Source organism: Anguilla rostrata, chromosome 7 (assembly GCF_018555375.3).
Source record: "Anguilla rostrata isolate EN2019 chromosome 7, ASM1855537v3, whole genome shotgun sequence".
Classification (NCBI taxonomy): Eukaryota; Metazoa; Chordata; class Actinopteri; order Anguilliformes; family Anguillidae; genus Anguilla; species Anguilla rostrata.
In genome coordinates, this window is record NC_057939.1 from 55,468,981 (window position 1) to 55,484,999 (window position 16,019).

The window sequence follows — 16,019 nt, forward strand, 5'->3', positions numbered from 1 at the left end:
ACGCTCACCACACATCACCTGAGGTGGAGAGGGAGAGAACATTTTTTTTTTAAATTTCGCAGTGATTGTACAAGCAATTGCCAAATGTACAGAAAAAGGTAGCACTCATATGTCAAATGGCTCAGTCATTTTATGGTTTACGGTTTGATAATTTGGTAGATGTTTTTAGTGAAAACGACTCTTTTCACATGGTAAGCAAAAACCACTGTACTTCACACAGCTGAAGGTTATTGTCAGCTATATTATTAACTAATAGGGAGTCCTCGGTAATGGGATTTAAAAAATAAATAAACTTCAACCCACCAGGAGTAGTGTGGTAGTGTTTCCTCAGGATACTGCAGCGTTCATTTCTCCCGCAGTGTGTAAGTTGCCACCAGGCTAACGGTGGCCATCGGTGAGACAGACACACACACACACACACACACACACACACACACACACTCTTTTTCAGCCTCACTGCAGCCGTCTCCTCTTGTGTGGGGGGCCTACAGCGTGGGGGGAAAAGTATTTCGCTGGGAAGCGACTGCTTCAAAGGTGCTGAAGCAAAGGGCATTTGCTTCAGCACTTCACAGCAGGGACTGTGGGATTATGGGACTGTGGGATTGTGGGTAGCATGATGGTTCAGGAGGAACTCGAAGAACAATTATTGCCATAATTGGGGAGAAAGAAATTAGTAGCAATCTGTTTTATAATGTCGCATTTATTTAAGTAATATTTCATTTAAAAAAATATTTAGGCTGTACATATTTATTTCCCAAACAAAGACAGTGATCTCCTTTTTATCTTTTATCCTTCTATCCACTTTAGCATTTAATACAAACATATCTGGGTTACATTGTTAAGACAGTATAAATAAACTACTAATAAACAGTCATTTTTATGGATGTGTCGATTGAGATATTTAAAGGGAAATGTGATTGCCAGATGTAGGCCATGAAGCATTTCATATCTGTGTATTTATTCTTATGGACAGAAGAGGGCGATAGACCACACAACTATACATGTAGTACATCAGACTGTTTCCATGTTGAATTATCAAAAATGAAAGATGGTTGAATAGCTGAATACATTAATATAACAATGAATAATGAATGGATGCGTGTCACCCCAATAAAACTTACAAAAGATTTTCCATCAAAAATAATATTTTTCGTTTTTGTGTAATATGGTATATTTTGCAAGTACTGTAGTTACAAGTTTCTACACTTGCACTAAGCTGAGAAGTATGCAGAACCAACTTTTACTACAATGTCCAAGCTACCAATAATGGCTTCTAACCATTTCAGTTAGGTAATAACACAAGTTATCTTCCTCAGACTATAAGCTATAGACATGTATTATCACACTGTAACTCATAAAAACATCAGGTACATGTTTGATACATGTTTTGTGCAATAAGACGTTCTCCTGAATGTTAACAATGACTGAATACCAATATAATGTATGATCATTTTTGTTCCGTTAAGACCTGCATTAAATTGTAAGAAAAACGATTTTCGCGATTGAAAAATTGAGTTAACGTACCATACGCATGCGTTTTTAGAAAAGCTTTTTTTTTCTTTTTTTTGTTAAGTATTTTAAAAATATTTATTAAAAATACTATATTATTTCCTTGGGGGTTACCAGGTTGAGCGTGCCAGCGTGGCTACACGCGCGGTTGCTACGCGAGCAGCGGCTAACTGCTCGGCTAAGCGCGCGGCCTCTCGGTCGGACTGAAAGGCTTCTTTGTTTGGGGGCTAACAGGGTCTCCTCACAGGGAGGGTCCGGGGAGGTAACTCGGCTGAGGTGGGGAGACCAGGGTGGAGATGGAGAACACTCCTGTACTGTCCGTCACGTTATCGCCCGGCTCCTCTTCCGTACCTGCAGAGGCACAAACAGACTGTTTCAGGCACCGTCACAGATCTTAGAGCCGGCGAACAAGACAAACCGTATGCCTGCAAAACGCCCGTCAAATACGGTTAAAGGGTGAACTTCACAAACTGCTCACAGCTGATAAATCCAGGCCAATATGTGAGGCCAATGATACTGTTCATGCATGTCCCTGTACAAAGAATTTTATGAAACTGGAATAATATTTTATGGATATAATCGTTCTGTTTTGTGCATAAAAAATAGATTTGAAAAAATCTGACTGGAGCACTCTCTCAGTCTCTGAGCTTCGATCAGTGAAGCGCTGTCATGTGACCTCTCGGTGGGCGGGTCTGTCAGTACCTCGCTCCGGCTCCAGCTCTCTGGCCGGGTACGGCTCAGGCTCAGCCTCTTCGTCGTCGGGTCCCAGGTCCTCGATCGTGACCTCATCTTTCGGCGGGACGCTCGCGGTCTCCGCGGGCGGGGCCTGCTCCTGGGCCAGGAACGGGATGACCTCGGGCCGGGGTTCCGGAGCAGGAGGAGCCGGAGGGGGGAGCAGTAGCCCTAGCGGCTGGGGCAGAGTGGGCGGCAGTGCTGGGGGAGGGAGGCTTTCCCCCGCCCCTTCCACGGTGTCAGTGGGGAGCTGCTCCGCTACGTCGGCGATGTTGGCGGTAACGGGCTGCTCGGCTTGGTGGGGGTCAGAGATAACCGGCTGCTCCTCTTGGGCGGGGTCCCAAGGGAGCTGCTCCTCCGTCTGTGACAGGACGGCCCCCTGCTGCACCTCCTCCTCAGCACTGCCGTCCTGTGGCGCCCCCTCCTGGGCAGGCTGGGGCGCGACTGCGGTCTCGCTCTTCTTGGGCCGGCCTTTCCTGCCGGGACCAGTCTTCCCCTCCGGCCTGCCCCTCTGCCTCTTACTCTGCACCCTGCGGCCATGGGTTAGACAGTAGGAGCTTACGTACACACTCAAGTATTACACACACACACACACACACACCCCTGCAACCACTCTGAACCCCACCCCCTGCAACCTCTCTAAGCTCCACCCCCTGCAACCTCTCCAGGTCCCACCCCCTGCAACCTCTCTTCAGTGTTGACCGTATACTCCCATTTAAATATGACCGCCAATGTCAATTCTTATTATAGCAAGCTGTTAGTGGTTAGCACAATTAGCATGTCCCTTCGTGAAAAATGAGGCATACAGGGAAGCTGCCACAGCCTGGAGGCTGGGAGGGTAGCTCCGCCCCCTGGGCCGTTGACAGAGCTTCCTGTTGTTTGCCAACGCCTGGCAGACCTCCAGGGTCACAGAGTGCAGACTGTGCTACAGGTACACACACCTGAGGGCTACAGGTACACACACCTGAGGGCTACAGGTACGCACACCTGAGGGCTACAGGTACACACACCTGTAGCAACAGGTACAATTAAATTCTACTTCCACATTCTGCTTTCGTTATTTTCTTAACCCTCCAAGTGAAAGGTCTCTCCGCCTGTTGTAATGTAAATTTTCTTTTTTGTGAGTCTCTCTTTCTGTTCCTCACCTGGCACAGTGAACGTGCCACCGAGGGGGAGAACCAAAAGAGAGGAGCCAATTATTTCTGGCACAGCGAGGCAGCATGCTGGGCAGTGCTGTAAGGCAGAGGCTCTGTCACTGTCACTGCCACATTACTCAACTGCTCCAGCCTTCACCCTGCGCCTCTTACTGTACAATATGTCTATTTTTAATCTCTGAATTCCTCAAACACAGGGTTCTTTCTCACAAATGCCGGGTTCTCTCTCACAAACGCAGGGTTCTCTCTCACAAACGCAGGGTTCTCTCTCACAAACACAGGGTTCTCTCTCAGTGACCCAACATTTATGGCATGTTGTCCAGCAAGCCAGTGGCCTGAGCAATCCCTTTTCCTGATTGGCTGAAACACCCCGGCTACTCCAAGAGCACATGAATAAAATAAAACAGCAGCTGTGATTTGAGTTCCTGTAGCGTTTTTGTGTCCTACATTCAGGACGCACACAGATGAACGACAGATAATATGAGCCCAAGCAACACAAGCACCCGGCGTTTGGAGCACAGCGTTGATTACATAATTTACCCATAAACCCACTGGTATATTTCCTTTTCCTCCGCCTCCGCCCTCCTCTTCCTCAGCAGGTCTCTGTCCCGCAGCCGCCGTCGAATCCCACCTGCAACAGTCCAAGGGCCCTGTGCATTTACTCTGTGCGTTTACACTGTGCGTTTACACTGCGTTTACACTGCACGTTTACTCAGGGAACCCGCGGGGAACCGCACCGGGACTGCACCATGCAGCACCAACCGCGTAACCATGACAACGCACGCTAACGGCAAATTCACCCGATCTCAGTCAGGACCTGCGTCCTGTGTAGACAAGCATAGGATGGAGAACAGGGTAGGAACACACACACACACACACACACACACTCACATGCACACATATGGGGGTATAATTCACTACCTAACCTAGGCAGTAGTCTTGTGTTCTGGACCAGGATCAGACACAGAATCCAGGAGAAGACCAGCACACAGACACAGGAATACTGAGATGTGAGTGAACCAATGAAACCTAAGAGGATTCCACTCATAATGATGATGTTCCCAATCATGAACTCGCTGGATATATTCAGTATACATTCAGAAAACAGTTGACTGTTGAAGTTTTCTAATGAATTAAAAAATGTACTTTTTAGATAACCGTGGCAGACTAGCAGTGTGAATGCTGTCATACAAAGTCCTGAGTGTTTCTTTTCATATACAAATTATATGAAAACAAAATCATCAATGGATGTCCAGGAGGTAGTATGGCGGCATTGCATGTATATCATTGAAAATTATTATTACTATATATTGAGTTGCATAGCTGAAGAGGCATTTGATATGTCATGTTTGTAAATTATATTATTAACAAATACATAAAAACATACATTTATTCATACAACTAAAGTTATTGACACAATCTTTTGCCTGTTGACAGATTATGCAGTGAAAACTTAAATCTACCTTCAAAATAAGTTATATGGTAAAATATTTATTTTCTGCAGTACAAAATGAGAGGTTATATGGGCTGGCACATGACTCAGCATAATCTGCAGAACAACACGCAAATATTTCCTCTTCACTTGTAAATATATCCAACAGAATTACTTCAAGCACGTCAGACTACAGCTGTAAAGTATTCAGAACAGCATGCCTTTAAAGGCAGGCCTTTCAAACCAGCAGAGGCAGAATGAACCAGTATAATGGATTCGGTCTCCAGTGACTAACATTCAACAGCCAGAGGCCAGTTTTGTTTCAGCTTTCATTTGCCTTGGCATAATTTGCATACGAAGTTCAGTCGTACCTTCGTTGTCATCTGGTTGTTTGCATTCCACCTGCGCGGTGTCTTTTCCCAGAGTCTCCATTTTGTTATCCCCCATAAAATGACCCCTTCGGTGAGGATAACGTACCGAGTGTAGTGATCAGGAAGTATTAACGTTCAATTCAGACCTCCTCCAAAAAAAATGTATTATCGGGTTAATCATTAGCGCGGTGTTTGCAGAGTTGTGGCAGCTTTGCTCTTATCATTTTTGTAAGGGCGGGTGACTTGGCACGACTCGAGACTGAATGAGAAAGACGGCGGGTCCAAGCTTTGCGCTCAGACAGCGCGCGCACACGCGAGTTCTCCCGAAAGCGCAATTTTCCACCGAACCGGCGCTCCATACCCGCTCCACTCTCGCGACATGGGGAGAACATGCAAAGTACACACAGAAAGGCCCAGGACGGGATTCGAACTCATCACCTTCTTGCTGTGAGGCGAGTGTTACCCACTGCACATTTTTCAGAAATTCTGTCCTTTTTTTTCTTTTCCAAGTGCCATCATAATAAATGTTTTGTTTACATACATTCTGAAAATAACTGTTCAAAGTGGCTTGGATTCAAAATGATGTTGAAGCAAAGTCCTAATTATCTTTTCTTGTTCTTAGCTTCATTAATCAATTAAAGTCATGCAAAGAACACATGGATTAACCTGAATTATAATACTAACAAAGTCTGGACATAACTCTTCTTCTCTGTGTGGTCCTCTGGTTTTACTGAGGAATTACCTTGGTTTTCTTTCTCATTAGATTTTTTTCCTATCATACATCAGTGTCACTCATTTGTTTTCAGTTTTGGGGCAATACAGGCAAATTCCCTTACTAAATGAAAACAGCAATGACACAGCACACTACTGTAGTGCAGGCGGTGATGTTTAAAATGTGGATCGGTGCTTCTACAGCAGCCTTATACAAGTACAGGGACCAAATCAAGTACAAAAAATATTAATATCTGTCATGCAATAAACAAATATTTGTGACTATCTGTGCGTCGTATGTAAGAACACCTTGCCGTGTGAAGGGAAACAGGGCGCACTTACGATTTCAAACGCTAATGAGGCGGGAAACTAAAAGCTCTGCTCAGTCTCGTCCAGTACGGGACTAGCATGCTCATCTTATCTCTCACGAACCGGGGCCTCCCCGGTTTAGGGTGTGTCCTCAATCTTCCCCAGGCATATTGCAGCCCAGAGAAAAGACAGCAGCCTTAGAGCAGAGGGAAATAAATGGCTGTCCTTATCTCAGACATGTCCCAACAGCACCGCCTGGCCACTCAAGCTGACTAGCGCAGAGACAAACTGAGGAGATAGCCTGCTACCGCTGCCTCATGGTGTTCATGCCAGTCCAGCGCTAAGCTACCGCTAAGCTTCATTTCACATCGATTCGGGCTACAAATTTTATTTTATTTTAAATACGAGTATGAAATCTGACTTGTTTAATGTGTTATTCGGCATTTATCCATGCTGCCGTTAAAGGTTTTATTTAGTAAATTACTAATATTGAGAACACAGAGTGAACATTAAGATGCTAAATAATTCTGACTAGTGCACACTTCAGACGCGTGGGTCGTGATGGATAACTCAACTCAAAAAGGCACAAATACTTCATGTTGCTACATTCCTACTAAGCTTTTCAATTTCCCTACTCTTGGGCCAGGTCAGTCCTAAGCCGTTTTTTACATCCACCCTTTATTCCGCTGATAATCCTGAAAGGTGTCAAATGAAGGTTCAAGGAAAAATATGAATGTTGTATTACAGGAACCAAAAGGAGCTTAAGAAACGTAATTATTTACAGGTCCCGATTCTCACAGGGTGAGTTTATTTCAAATGATGGACTTTTATTACATGTGATTATTGATAATACATTCTGAAATGTAAATAGAACATTTTATTATTGCTATTATTATTTTTTAATTGCACCATTATTATTGAAACAACATTTCTCTGATTGAATAAACATTGTGTAATTGGTATTGATTGTGATAAACGGCTTGTATGAGTACAACAATCGTCTGCAGAGATGCGGAACAAAATGGCTACTTTATCTCGTGAGCCTTAGTGAGGGACAGCACCAGCAGTGCTCCTCAGTCGCACAACCTCGAGTTATTCCACGAGTTCTGTGTGGACTGTAGCAGAGACCAGCATGCAATATATCCCAAATCAAACAAGCTGGGTGATCTATCAGCTGGATCAGCAGAACTGCCTGTAATGGTGGGATTATTGGTGGTCAGGCTGTCACACAGTCTAGTGAACCAATGGCTCACAATCCCCTTCACCAAAAGTACAGGCATTTAGCAGACGCTCTTATCCAGAATGACTTACACACTACTTTTTACATAGCATTTGCACAGCTGAATATATACTGAAGCAATGCAGATTAAGTACCTTGCTCAAGGGTACAATGGTAGTGTCCTAGCAGGGACTTGAACCTAAGACCTTTCATTTACAAAGCCAACTCCTTACCCATTATACTACACTGCTCAAAACACCGAATGCAGCCCTGACAGAATGTAGCATCTGTCCCTGCCACTGTGGCTTTACCAAACTACAGCTGAACAATGCCAATCAGGAAAAATAACAACAGCAAAAATGTGTACTAAAAAATGAGGAAGTAATCTTAGACAGTGTCAACAACAAAATCAGAAGTCAGCAAAACACCTCTCGGGCCATTAGTGACTACCTAGAAGTGTGAGGTGACAGTAAGTGAGTTTATAGCACCCCCTGCTGGTTCATTCCCAGCAAAGCACCACTTGACATCGCAGATAGCTTCTTTACCTTCTGCCATTGTTAGTAGAACTTGACTACATTAAATACTGTAGTTCTCTAGTGCAGATATATACAATATAAAAATTTAAGTTAGCCTTTGGATACTTGGATAAGTGTTCAAAGACGTTGTGGAGTTCAGAAACCGAGTAGTCACCTTTCCATTTGAAATTTAGCCCTGCATGTGGACATATCATGACTGCTTGCTAGTGAAAATACATGGTGAATTCTTAAATAACTGGGCATTTTAGGAATGGAATTACATTTCATATAAATTTATCAAATACAGGTATGTGGTTTTCTATGTTTCTAAATAAATGCCATATAATTCAGTACAAAATTAATTTATAGACCAAGTTCTGGCACATGTAAAGTGGATATCCTGAGCTTTTGTCTTGGAAGCCATTACACTGGTCATGCTCATGATATAAAAGTAATGCTGTTTTATGCAATAGTACTTTTAAAGTGAATTCTGATCTTTCTGACAAGCGGAAAATAGACTATTGACCAGTATATCCCAGCCACAACATGAAATCCCCATCTTTATTATATTATTTTTCTCATCATTGTGCTATATTATTATGGGGGTATTTGGCCTGTTTTGTAATATGGGGGGGGGGGGTGCCCTTGCTATTATCGCTTAAACATCAGCAAAGCTTGCTTGTATAATAATAATGTGATCTCACATAAGACCAAATTGATCTGCATAATGGATAAAATTTAGACCAAATAGAAAACATTTCTACAAAAGCTGCCACATGGGTCTTATGATGCATAAGTGAATATTGACATAAATATCAAACAAATGTACAGAATAAGGATTTAATGATACATTTTCAAACCTGCATCCAAAGAGGACTTTATCAAAAAACAACAAGAAAACATTTTACAGGTTAAAACGGGCTACATAAATTCAATATGAAAATTTCTTAGTTTTAAATGCCAATGAACCATTTTTTTGCGAGGGCGAATGAGACCGAACTTTTAAAGGGGGAGAGAACATGGATTACTACTGAGTTACGTAAGTAGAACACATCTGACACATAACGTGAGCATACAGAAGAAAAGAGCAGGACAATCAGAGGTAAGGTCTGAAGATATGTGTCAGGGAGCGAAAGGTAACACTGACGTAACAGTTCTAATGTCAACGAGCAGATCCACCACGGGAGATCTGAAGAAAAGACTGTAGGGAAGGATGAATGAAAACGATCTCTGGGGGGAAAGGGATATATTTTTATATGTGGAACTTAATACATATATATTTTTAAATACACAATGGCAAGAGTATTACGTGGAAACATAATGCTGCTTTCCTACAAACTACACGAGCTTTCGACAGCGAGTGTCGTTTTCACTGTGACAACAGGTCAGGGTTGCTGCATTGCCTGTTTAACTGCAATGCACCTAACACATCATAGGTGGCGGTATTGAGTATATAATAGTTTCGGTCCCGTTTCCCTCCATGGTTTCTCCTTTGCCTGAGTAAGTTGGCGTTTGGTTCACTTCATTATACAGTCCCTATTCACCCTCCATTAAGGCATCTCTCCGCTTTTGGGCTGAATAAATTCAACCAACACCCAGGAGGACAAACTTAAAGGGGAAGATGGACATGAAAAAGAGGATCCACCTAGAACTGAGAAATAGGGCACCATCTGATGTAAGTGCGAAACCTTAGTTTGCTAGCTACTTTTAGCTTTCTTGGCGTTGATGACCTGTGTAATGGTGACCACATGTGATCAATGTTTTTCAAATACCACGAGAGGAAACACTAGTCCTACTTATTTTGCCTCATGTGCCGTGCTTGTTTTGTGGGCGATAAGTCGATGGAAGCAATATTTCAACTTATTTCAAGGTCTACAGATATTAGCTACAGTATTTAGCTAACCATCTAGTGTTATTGTTGCAGTCTTTTAACCGTTTCGCAGCTTCTTGCCTTGGCTTGAAGGAGGTATTCACTGTCTTGACAATCGGGTTCCTGTCTCGACTGTAATAAATGGCAACTTTTAGCAGGCAAAATTTGGTCAACGCGTTAGGACAGTGTCACCACGGTATTTGGAACAATTAAATACATTTATATTAGTTATTATTTTAGGATCCTGGCAGCCATGTTTGTAACAGCGAAAATGGGGCGCCCTTCTTTATTTAAGCATTTTAACACAATACCAGTATTCACTATAACATTGTTTATGCAATGAGAAGAATTTCATATTTTTTAGATTGACTGAATAGATAATTTCGCCATATGCAACTAAAATCTCTGTGGTCACTCGCTATCAAGCAAGCTTAGTTTAATATTAAATGTTCAGTTAGATATGAACAAAAACCAAACAGTTTCAGCCAACTTTAAAACAAAAATTGCTTTGAAGTATTTAGCTACCGTTAGCTAGCCAACTTTCCCCCCTCAGCATCGAAGATAGCACTGCATGTGACCGACTTACAATTTTTTCCCTCCAAACTAGACAATAATGTGTTACAACAAACACTGCTTATGTGCAAAATAAAAGTTGCTGCTTCATGAAAACATGTAGGTTAAATAAATCGAGGGTACATTTTTGAACTATCTAGCCACATGACACGGTAGCGTTGGCGCTAGCGTCGTCATCTCTATCCTGACCTTCTTCAGAGCCTAGCTTGTGTTGTCCGGCTAGCTACTTTTGCTTCCCGCCATTACCGCGTAGCTAATGTTAGCTCAGCGACATAAATTCACTTTGTCTTTCGGTTGCAAGCAAGCTATAAAACAATATCTAAATATTCGCCAGAAGTAAGTTACTTAAGATGGACACGTTTCTTTGAATTTCACCTTCATGTAATCGTCTGGAGCTCGTTAGACTGAAAAATAACGTTACGGTGTAGCATTTTGCTTACCGGCTAGGTCTAGCTAAACTGCCGTATACATGCTCCTAAATGGCTAGCCACCGAAGAAGCCCGCTTGTTAGTTATTGTGAAAACATGTGGTACGCTGACAAATTGCTAGCTCTTCTGTTCAAACGGAAATTGGCGTTCCAAAGCATTAAACTACAGATAGAAAATTAAATCTTGAGAGTTGAGCAAACTCGGCATACGCTGTATCTTGAGAATCGCCATGTTGTCACTGCCGTCTTTGAAGCTCTTGAGAAAGGAACGCTCTCCATCTTTGTCTCACTAATTTCCGTTTTCAGCATTGCCTTCGCCATTCTCAAATAAACGCCGAAAATTAATGCATGGCGCAAGAAAATCGGCCTAAGCAGTCGATGATCACCAGTTCTCCACAAGCAGTTTTTATTATTGAAGTATTTTTAAATGAACCGTGGTAAACGTTCCTCCCCCCATACTCGTGGGTAATGGCGGATAGCCCGATTGTTTCTGAGCCTAGCGCAACTGCGCTGTAGCTCTTAAAAGGGCTATGACTACTTGTTAACTTTTGCATGTGTCATTCATTGTAGCCGCGTAGGCTTCATTGCGGTGCATTGAAATATTCCGCCATGGGTATTTCTGCCTCCTCGTTAGATAAGCGAAATAATACGGTTATATTTATGTTTCAGTCGAAAACGTTTTGATAAAAGTTGCCTTTAACGGATACAAATACCTTCGTTGCTGCTTAAGTAGCCTGCAAAGTACTTAGATTACCGGCTACATAATAAATAAATGAGTAATTAAGCGAGTTGGCACTTATATTTCCTGTTTCACGTAGATATAATGGCTTGCGTGAGGTGTTTTGGTTACTCTAGGAAGCCTGCTAGCTAGTAGAAGTCATGTCCTATAACTGTCCGTGTAAGGGTTACTGTCAATCATAGCTATGGATAAAACCCAAAGAACTATGAGTCTTTTGTGTAAAGCGCACAATCAGTGTGACAGGATGACGTTGCCAGGTATCTTAGAGTTAAGATAGCTATTTATTTTGTTCTGCCCATACGCACGGTAGCTAGCATGCTAGATGACATTATGCGGTCACTTCTCGAGGTGTGTAAATCGCATAGAATGGTTCTTCTCTCTTTTGTACACAAATAAAGACTTCACATTTGATTTAAAAATGTGTTTTTAAGAAAACCTAGGAGATGGTTTATGCAATATTTGCAAGTTTAACCACCACGGGATTAAGGGATAAAGGGCGTATGTATAAGTGGCAATTAAATTATGAAATGAGCTAATTGTGATGGGGCCAACAGAAAATTGCGTGTCAAATCAAAATATTACCATAGTATAATTACTTGCAGTGTGAAAAATATTCATGACATGACGATGATCAAAATGCAGTTCCTTATTATGGGATCACACTGTTGAAAGAGTAATTATATTATTATATTATTATATTAGTCACTGCATGAAAGCCTACACCCATTTGTGTATTTGTCTATTTCTTTAGGGAAAACATAAGCATTCTTATTTCTTTCCAGGTACGAGAACTAGTCCTTGACAACTGCCGGTCAAATGAAGGAAAAATTGAAGGTCTCACTGCAGAGTTTGTGAATCTCAAATTCCTCAGCCTAATAAATGTTGGCTTAATGTCTGTTTCCAACCTTCCCAAGCTTGGTAAATTAAAACAAGTAAGTGTTAATTTTTGAAAGTACTTTGGCATTTTATGGGGGGGGGTTTCCATGTTATTTCGTGTTTGGTGTTTGTGTTTTCGGCTCAACCCGTGAAGAGATGAGTTTGTGTATCAGTGTACAGCCTCAGGTTGCATGTGCCAGACAAAACAGGTCCATCTGAGAATAAGTTACATAATTTATCTTTTAAGAATAATCAAGTACTTTACAGTCATACTACCTTTGGAGACATACTGTCACTCTACAAGCTGCTTGTGAGTTATTTGAAGTGTATCTTCTTGCTTCAGATTATAAACACCTGAATACCCAATACCTGCCATTGTAACATTTGACGGGTTGTCAGAAATTTCTCTATATATGCAAGATATTTTTCATTGTGCATAAACCAGTTTTAAGTGACCTCTCCCTTTTGCATTTCATCATAACATGGTATCAGTTTAGTGTGCACTTTTTTAAAATGTCCTTTTTAACGCTTTTTAGTTGGAGCTCAGTGACAACAGAATTTCAGGGGGACTCGATGTCCTGGCAGAAAAACTTCCAAACCTCACACACCTCAACCTCAGCGGAAACAAACTCAAAGACATCAGCACGTTGGAGCCTTTGGTAAGTGCTCTTTACTGGAGGGGAGCATTGGCTTTGGTTGGCTTAAGCGTTGTGAATGACAGGTATAAGCACAACATTGTAATTCAAATTTTCCAAATGTAGATCACAAATGTTAAATGAATGATCTGTTCCATTGCTACCTGTGTGTCCACCACCTCCCCCCAACACTTGCTGTCTGTTACACCCATCAGAAAAAGCTAGACAATCTGAAGAGCCTTGATCTGTTCAACTGTGAGGTCACAAACCTGAATGACTACCGGGAGAGCGTGTTCAAGCTGCTGCCCAAGCTCACGTACCTGGATGGATACGACACGGAGGACCGGGAGGCGTCCGACTCGGACGGGGACCTGGATGGAGATGGAGTAGACTATGAGGATGATGAAGGTGAGAGAGCTCCCACTTGGAACAATCTCTCCCTCTTTCTCTCTCTGTTCTGTCTTAATGTGATTGTAAAGGTAAATCTGTGAATAGCTTCAGACTACACTGCATGAGGTTATTATGGTATGTATTAAGGATTGGGAACACTACGGGAAATCAATTTCATTACAGTGTGTACTTATCAGTCTAAACTTTTCCATCTATTCCCATGTGGGGATGAAATTGGAGTTAAATTTATTACTGGGCTCTGGGATATTGGGTCCAGGTACTTCATAACATCATACAGTAACTAGAAGTGTCAGTGCTAAATAATATTCTGCATTTCTTGTGAAATAGGAGAGGATGAAGAGGATGATGAAGATGGAGAGGAGGATTTTGATGAAGAGGATGATGACGAAGATGACGAGGAGGTAGACGGGGAAGAGGATGATGATGTCAGTGGAGAGGATGAAGTAAGATTCTTTCTGTTTCTTTACTGAAGTCATGATGGATGCTTTTGGAATGTATCCTATAGTGTATTCATATCATATTCTGTAGTTACTTAAACTCATGTCACTGAATTATAGATCACATTACAAAGAACAATATCACTTTTAAGAATTTGTAATATAGACTCACATTCCAAGCAACACAAACTGTTTTAACTGGATGGATTTTGACCTACTTTTCAGGAAGAAGACATTGTCCGGGTTGGAGCAGCTGATGCTGCTGATGATGATGATGATGACGACGACGATGATGATGATGAAGATGAGGAGGGTGAGTTTCCCTTTTTTTCCCCACTGGGGAAATTCTGTAACCTGATCTCAAAATGAGAGCAAAATGTCTGTCTCATTTGTTCCTCCAGTTTCAGGCACTGTTTGGAAATGGAGGAGTTTCCTACGTCTTTCCCCATCCTAATGTATGCCTATAACCTTTTCCCTCCTCTCGGTTTTCTTTTTTCCTGAAGAGGAGGAAGGAGCGAGAGGTGAGAAGAGGAAGCGTGAGGCAGACGACGAAGATGATGAAGATGACGATTAAGAGCAGACGTCCCAGTCAGTTACCCTTTCGCTCCTCCTGTTTGTCCCACCTCGGCATGGGGTCTGTGCTCCTTTGAAAGACTAGATTGTACCGGCTGGAGTGGCCGCGTTGAAGTGGGGTACGCAGTCAAGAACGGCGAGCCAGTGTTTCAAACGGAGCTCCTCACAGCATTCCGCAACTACACCGTCAACTCTTTGTAAGCTCACGCGAGGACTTTGGGGACTGTTTTTTGGGGTCTGTGCTTTTAATAATTTGTTGGAGGATTTGTTTTGTTGTTGTTGTTCTGTTGCTCGTTTTATTTTTATTTTTCGTTTGTTTCGAATAAGTTTATTTTTCATTTTCCTTTTTTTTTTTGCTATAGCAACAAAGTGGGTTGGGTCAGCCGCAACTTTTGTGTGGCCGCCCGTTGTACTCATCAAGGTTGTAGCTATATTTTTACTTTCTGTCAAAAAAAAAACAAACAAAAAAAAAAAACTTTGTAAATAAATTCTTAACATTACTTAATTTTCCTGGCTGTATATTCTTCTTGGACCATGAACGTACGAACTGGAGAAAAAGAGATCAAGGTGAGCTTGCATAACGTAATTCGTAGGAGTTGAACATCTATCGGATCGTGTGCTTAGGAAGAAAGCACGCGTCTCCGCTCCCGAATCGCAATGGTCCCGTCTGTGATTTGGGCCTGAGGGCTTTATACCTGCTTGTTTAATCACTAGTAACAATAAAATAGTGTAATATTTATATTTATGCTTACGTTTAAATGGGTTATCTGCCATGAAAGTTGATTATCTTGTCATGCAGATTATTTAAAAAATGTAGCAGGGTTGTAGCAAAGCTTACCAGGACTATCGTTATTACCTTGCAACTCTGGTCAGCAGTTAAAATGCCTGTTTTGCTAAAATAATGCGCTACTTGTGGATCCTGTGTTTTTCTAGATCAGTGTAGCTAATTTCTGGTTATCAGGAAGATGTTCTTGTATTACACATTTATTGCTTAAATGTCAGGAGATAAACAGAATGATTACGAATCTCGCTGTGATCACTCTTGCTAATGAAGCTACACAAAGATAAGTAAGTTCGTTTCGTAGGCCTACCAGTCTCAAATGTCGTAGTTGTGGAGCCGCCTGGTGGGAAAACTCCAAAATGCAACGGTTGGAAGAAACGAGGTACAGAACGACTTGTGGTCCTTTCTTAGTGCTATATTGCGTTTTGATCCGGCGACCGAGACGATCTTTAAATATGTTTAACTGCATGTATAACACTTTGCTCCTCTAATCCTAGCGGATTGGTTCTGTGTCACCTTTATAGGTTCCCCTCTCTGCCAGGTGAAATTAATTAACAAAAAGTCAAGATAATCGCTCTGTGCCCTTAAAAAAACCTTACAAAAAACTCACCTTGCCCGGTGAGTGTATAAGCCTACCCCCAAACCGTCCCAAAAGAAATACACCGTATGGAATTATAGAATGCTTCGACCGTGTTGCCGTTTTCTGTTTACTGCCTGTAGATTTAATTGCAATATCAATTTTTTT

General features: G+C 42.0%; 2 protein-coding genes and 1 long non-coding RNA gene across 6 annotated transcripts; 1 reads left to right on the top strand and 2 right to left on the bottom strand.

Moving 5' to 3' along the window:
- Positions 1 to 680: 680 nt before the first annotated feature.
- On the bottom strand, positions 681 to 11,336 carry hemgn (hemogen). 4 transcript variants are annotated; one of them, XM_064345294.1, is made up of 4 exons: positions 11,033 to 11,336; positions 3,936 to 4,026; positions 2,212 to 2,771; positions 681 to 1,860 (listed from the first exon to the last, which is right to left on the bottom strand). In XM_064345294.1, the coding sequence occupies exons 1-4, from the start codon at positions 11,052 to 11,054 to the stop codon at positions 1,751 to 1,753; spliced, it is 783 nt and encodes a 260-aa protein (XP_064201364.1). In that variant the 5' UTR covers positions 11,055 to 11,336; the 3' UTR covers positions 681 to 1,750. The 4 variants fall into 4 exon arrangements, with proteins under 4 accessions (XP_064201364.1, XP_064201365.1, XP_064201362.1 ...); XM_064345295.1 differs by having other exon boundaries at positions 3,948 to 4,026; positions 11,033 to 11,321; XM_064345292.1 differs by lacking the exon at positions 11,033 to 11,336 and adding an exon at positions 5,199 to 5,831.
- On the bottom strand, positions 2,937 to 3,929 carry LOC135260110 (uncharacterized). The gene is made up of 2 exons (XR_010331474.1): positions 3,229 to 3,929; positions 2,937 to 3,182 (listed from the first exon to the last, which is right to left on the bottom strand). It is a non-coding gene; the product is annotated as an uncharacterized LOC135260110 (long non-coding RNA).
- Positions 9,414 to 14,993, top strand: LOC135260108 (acidic leucine-rich nuclear phosphoprotein 32 family member B-like). Its single transcript, XM_064345296.1, has 7 exons — positions 9,414 to 9,627; positions 12,344 to 12,493; positions 12,974 to 13,096; positions 13,288 to 13,480; positions 13,811 to 13,926; positions 14,146 to 14,233; positions 14,424 to 14,993. The coding sequence occupies exons 1-7, from the start codon at positions 9,574 to 9,576 to the stop codon at positions 14,492 to 14,494; spliced, it is 795 nt and encodes a 264-aa protein (XP_064201366.1). The 5' UTR covers positions 9,414 to 9,573; the 3' UTR covers positions 14,495 to 14,993.
- Positions 14,994 to 16,019: the final 1,026 nt, after the last annotated feature.

Bases quoted from the DNA above. Each gene is read 5' to 3' on its own strand.
- hemgn (XM_064345292.1), bottom strand. From the start codon at position 5,274: ATGGGGGATAACAAAATGGAGACTCTGGGAAAAGACACCGCGCAGGTG. The intron at 2,772-3,935 runs GTAAATTATGTA...CCATGGCCGCAG, and splicing joins ATATACCAGTGGGTTTATGG to GGTGCAGAGTAAGAGGCAGA. The intron at 1,861-2,211 runs GTACTGACAGAC...GTGCCTCTGCAG, and splicing joins AGAGCTGGAGCCGGAGCGAG to GTACGGAAGAGGAGCCGGGC.
- LOC135260108 (XM_064345296.1), top strand. From the start codon at position 9,574: ATGGACATGAAAAAGAGGATCCACCTAGAACTGAGAAATAGGGCACCA. The intron at 9,628-12,343 runs GTAAGTGCGAAA...ATTTCTTTCCAG, and splicing joins GAAATAGGGCACCATCTGAT to GTACGAGAACTAGTCCTTGA. The intron at 12,494-12,973 runs GTAAGTGTTAAT...AACGCTTTTTAG, and splicing joins AGCTTGGTAAATTAAAACAA to TTGGAGCTCAGTGACAACAG.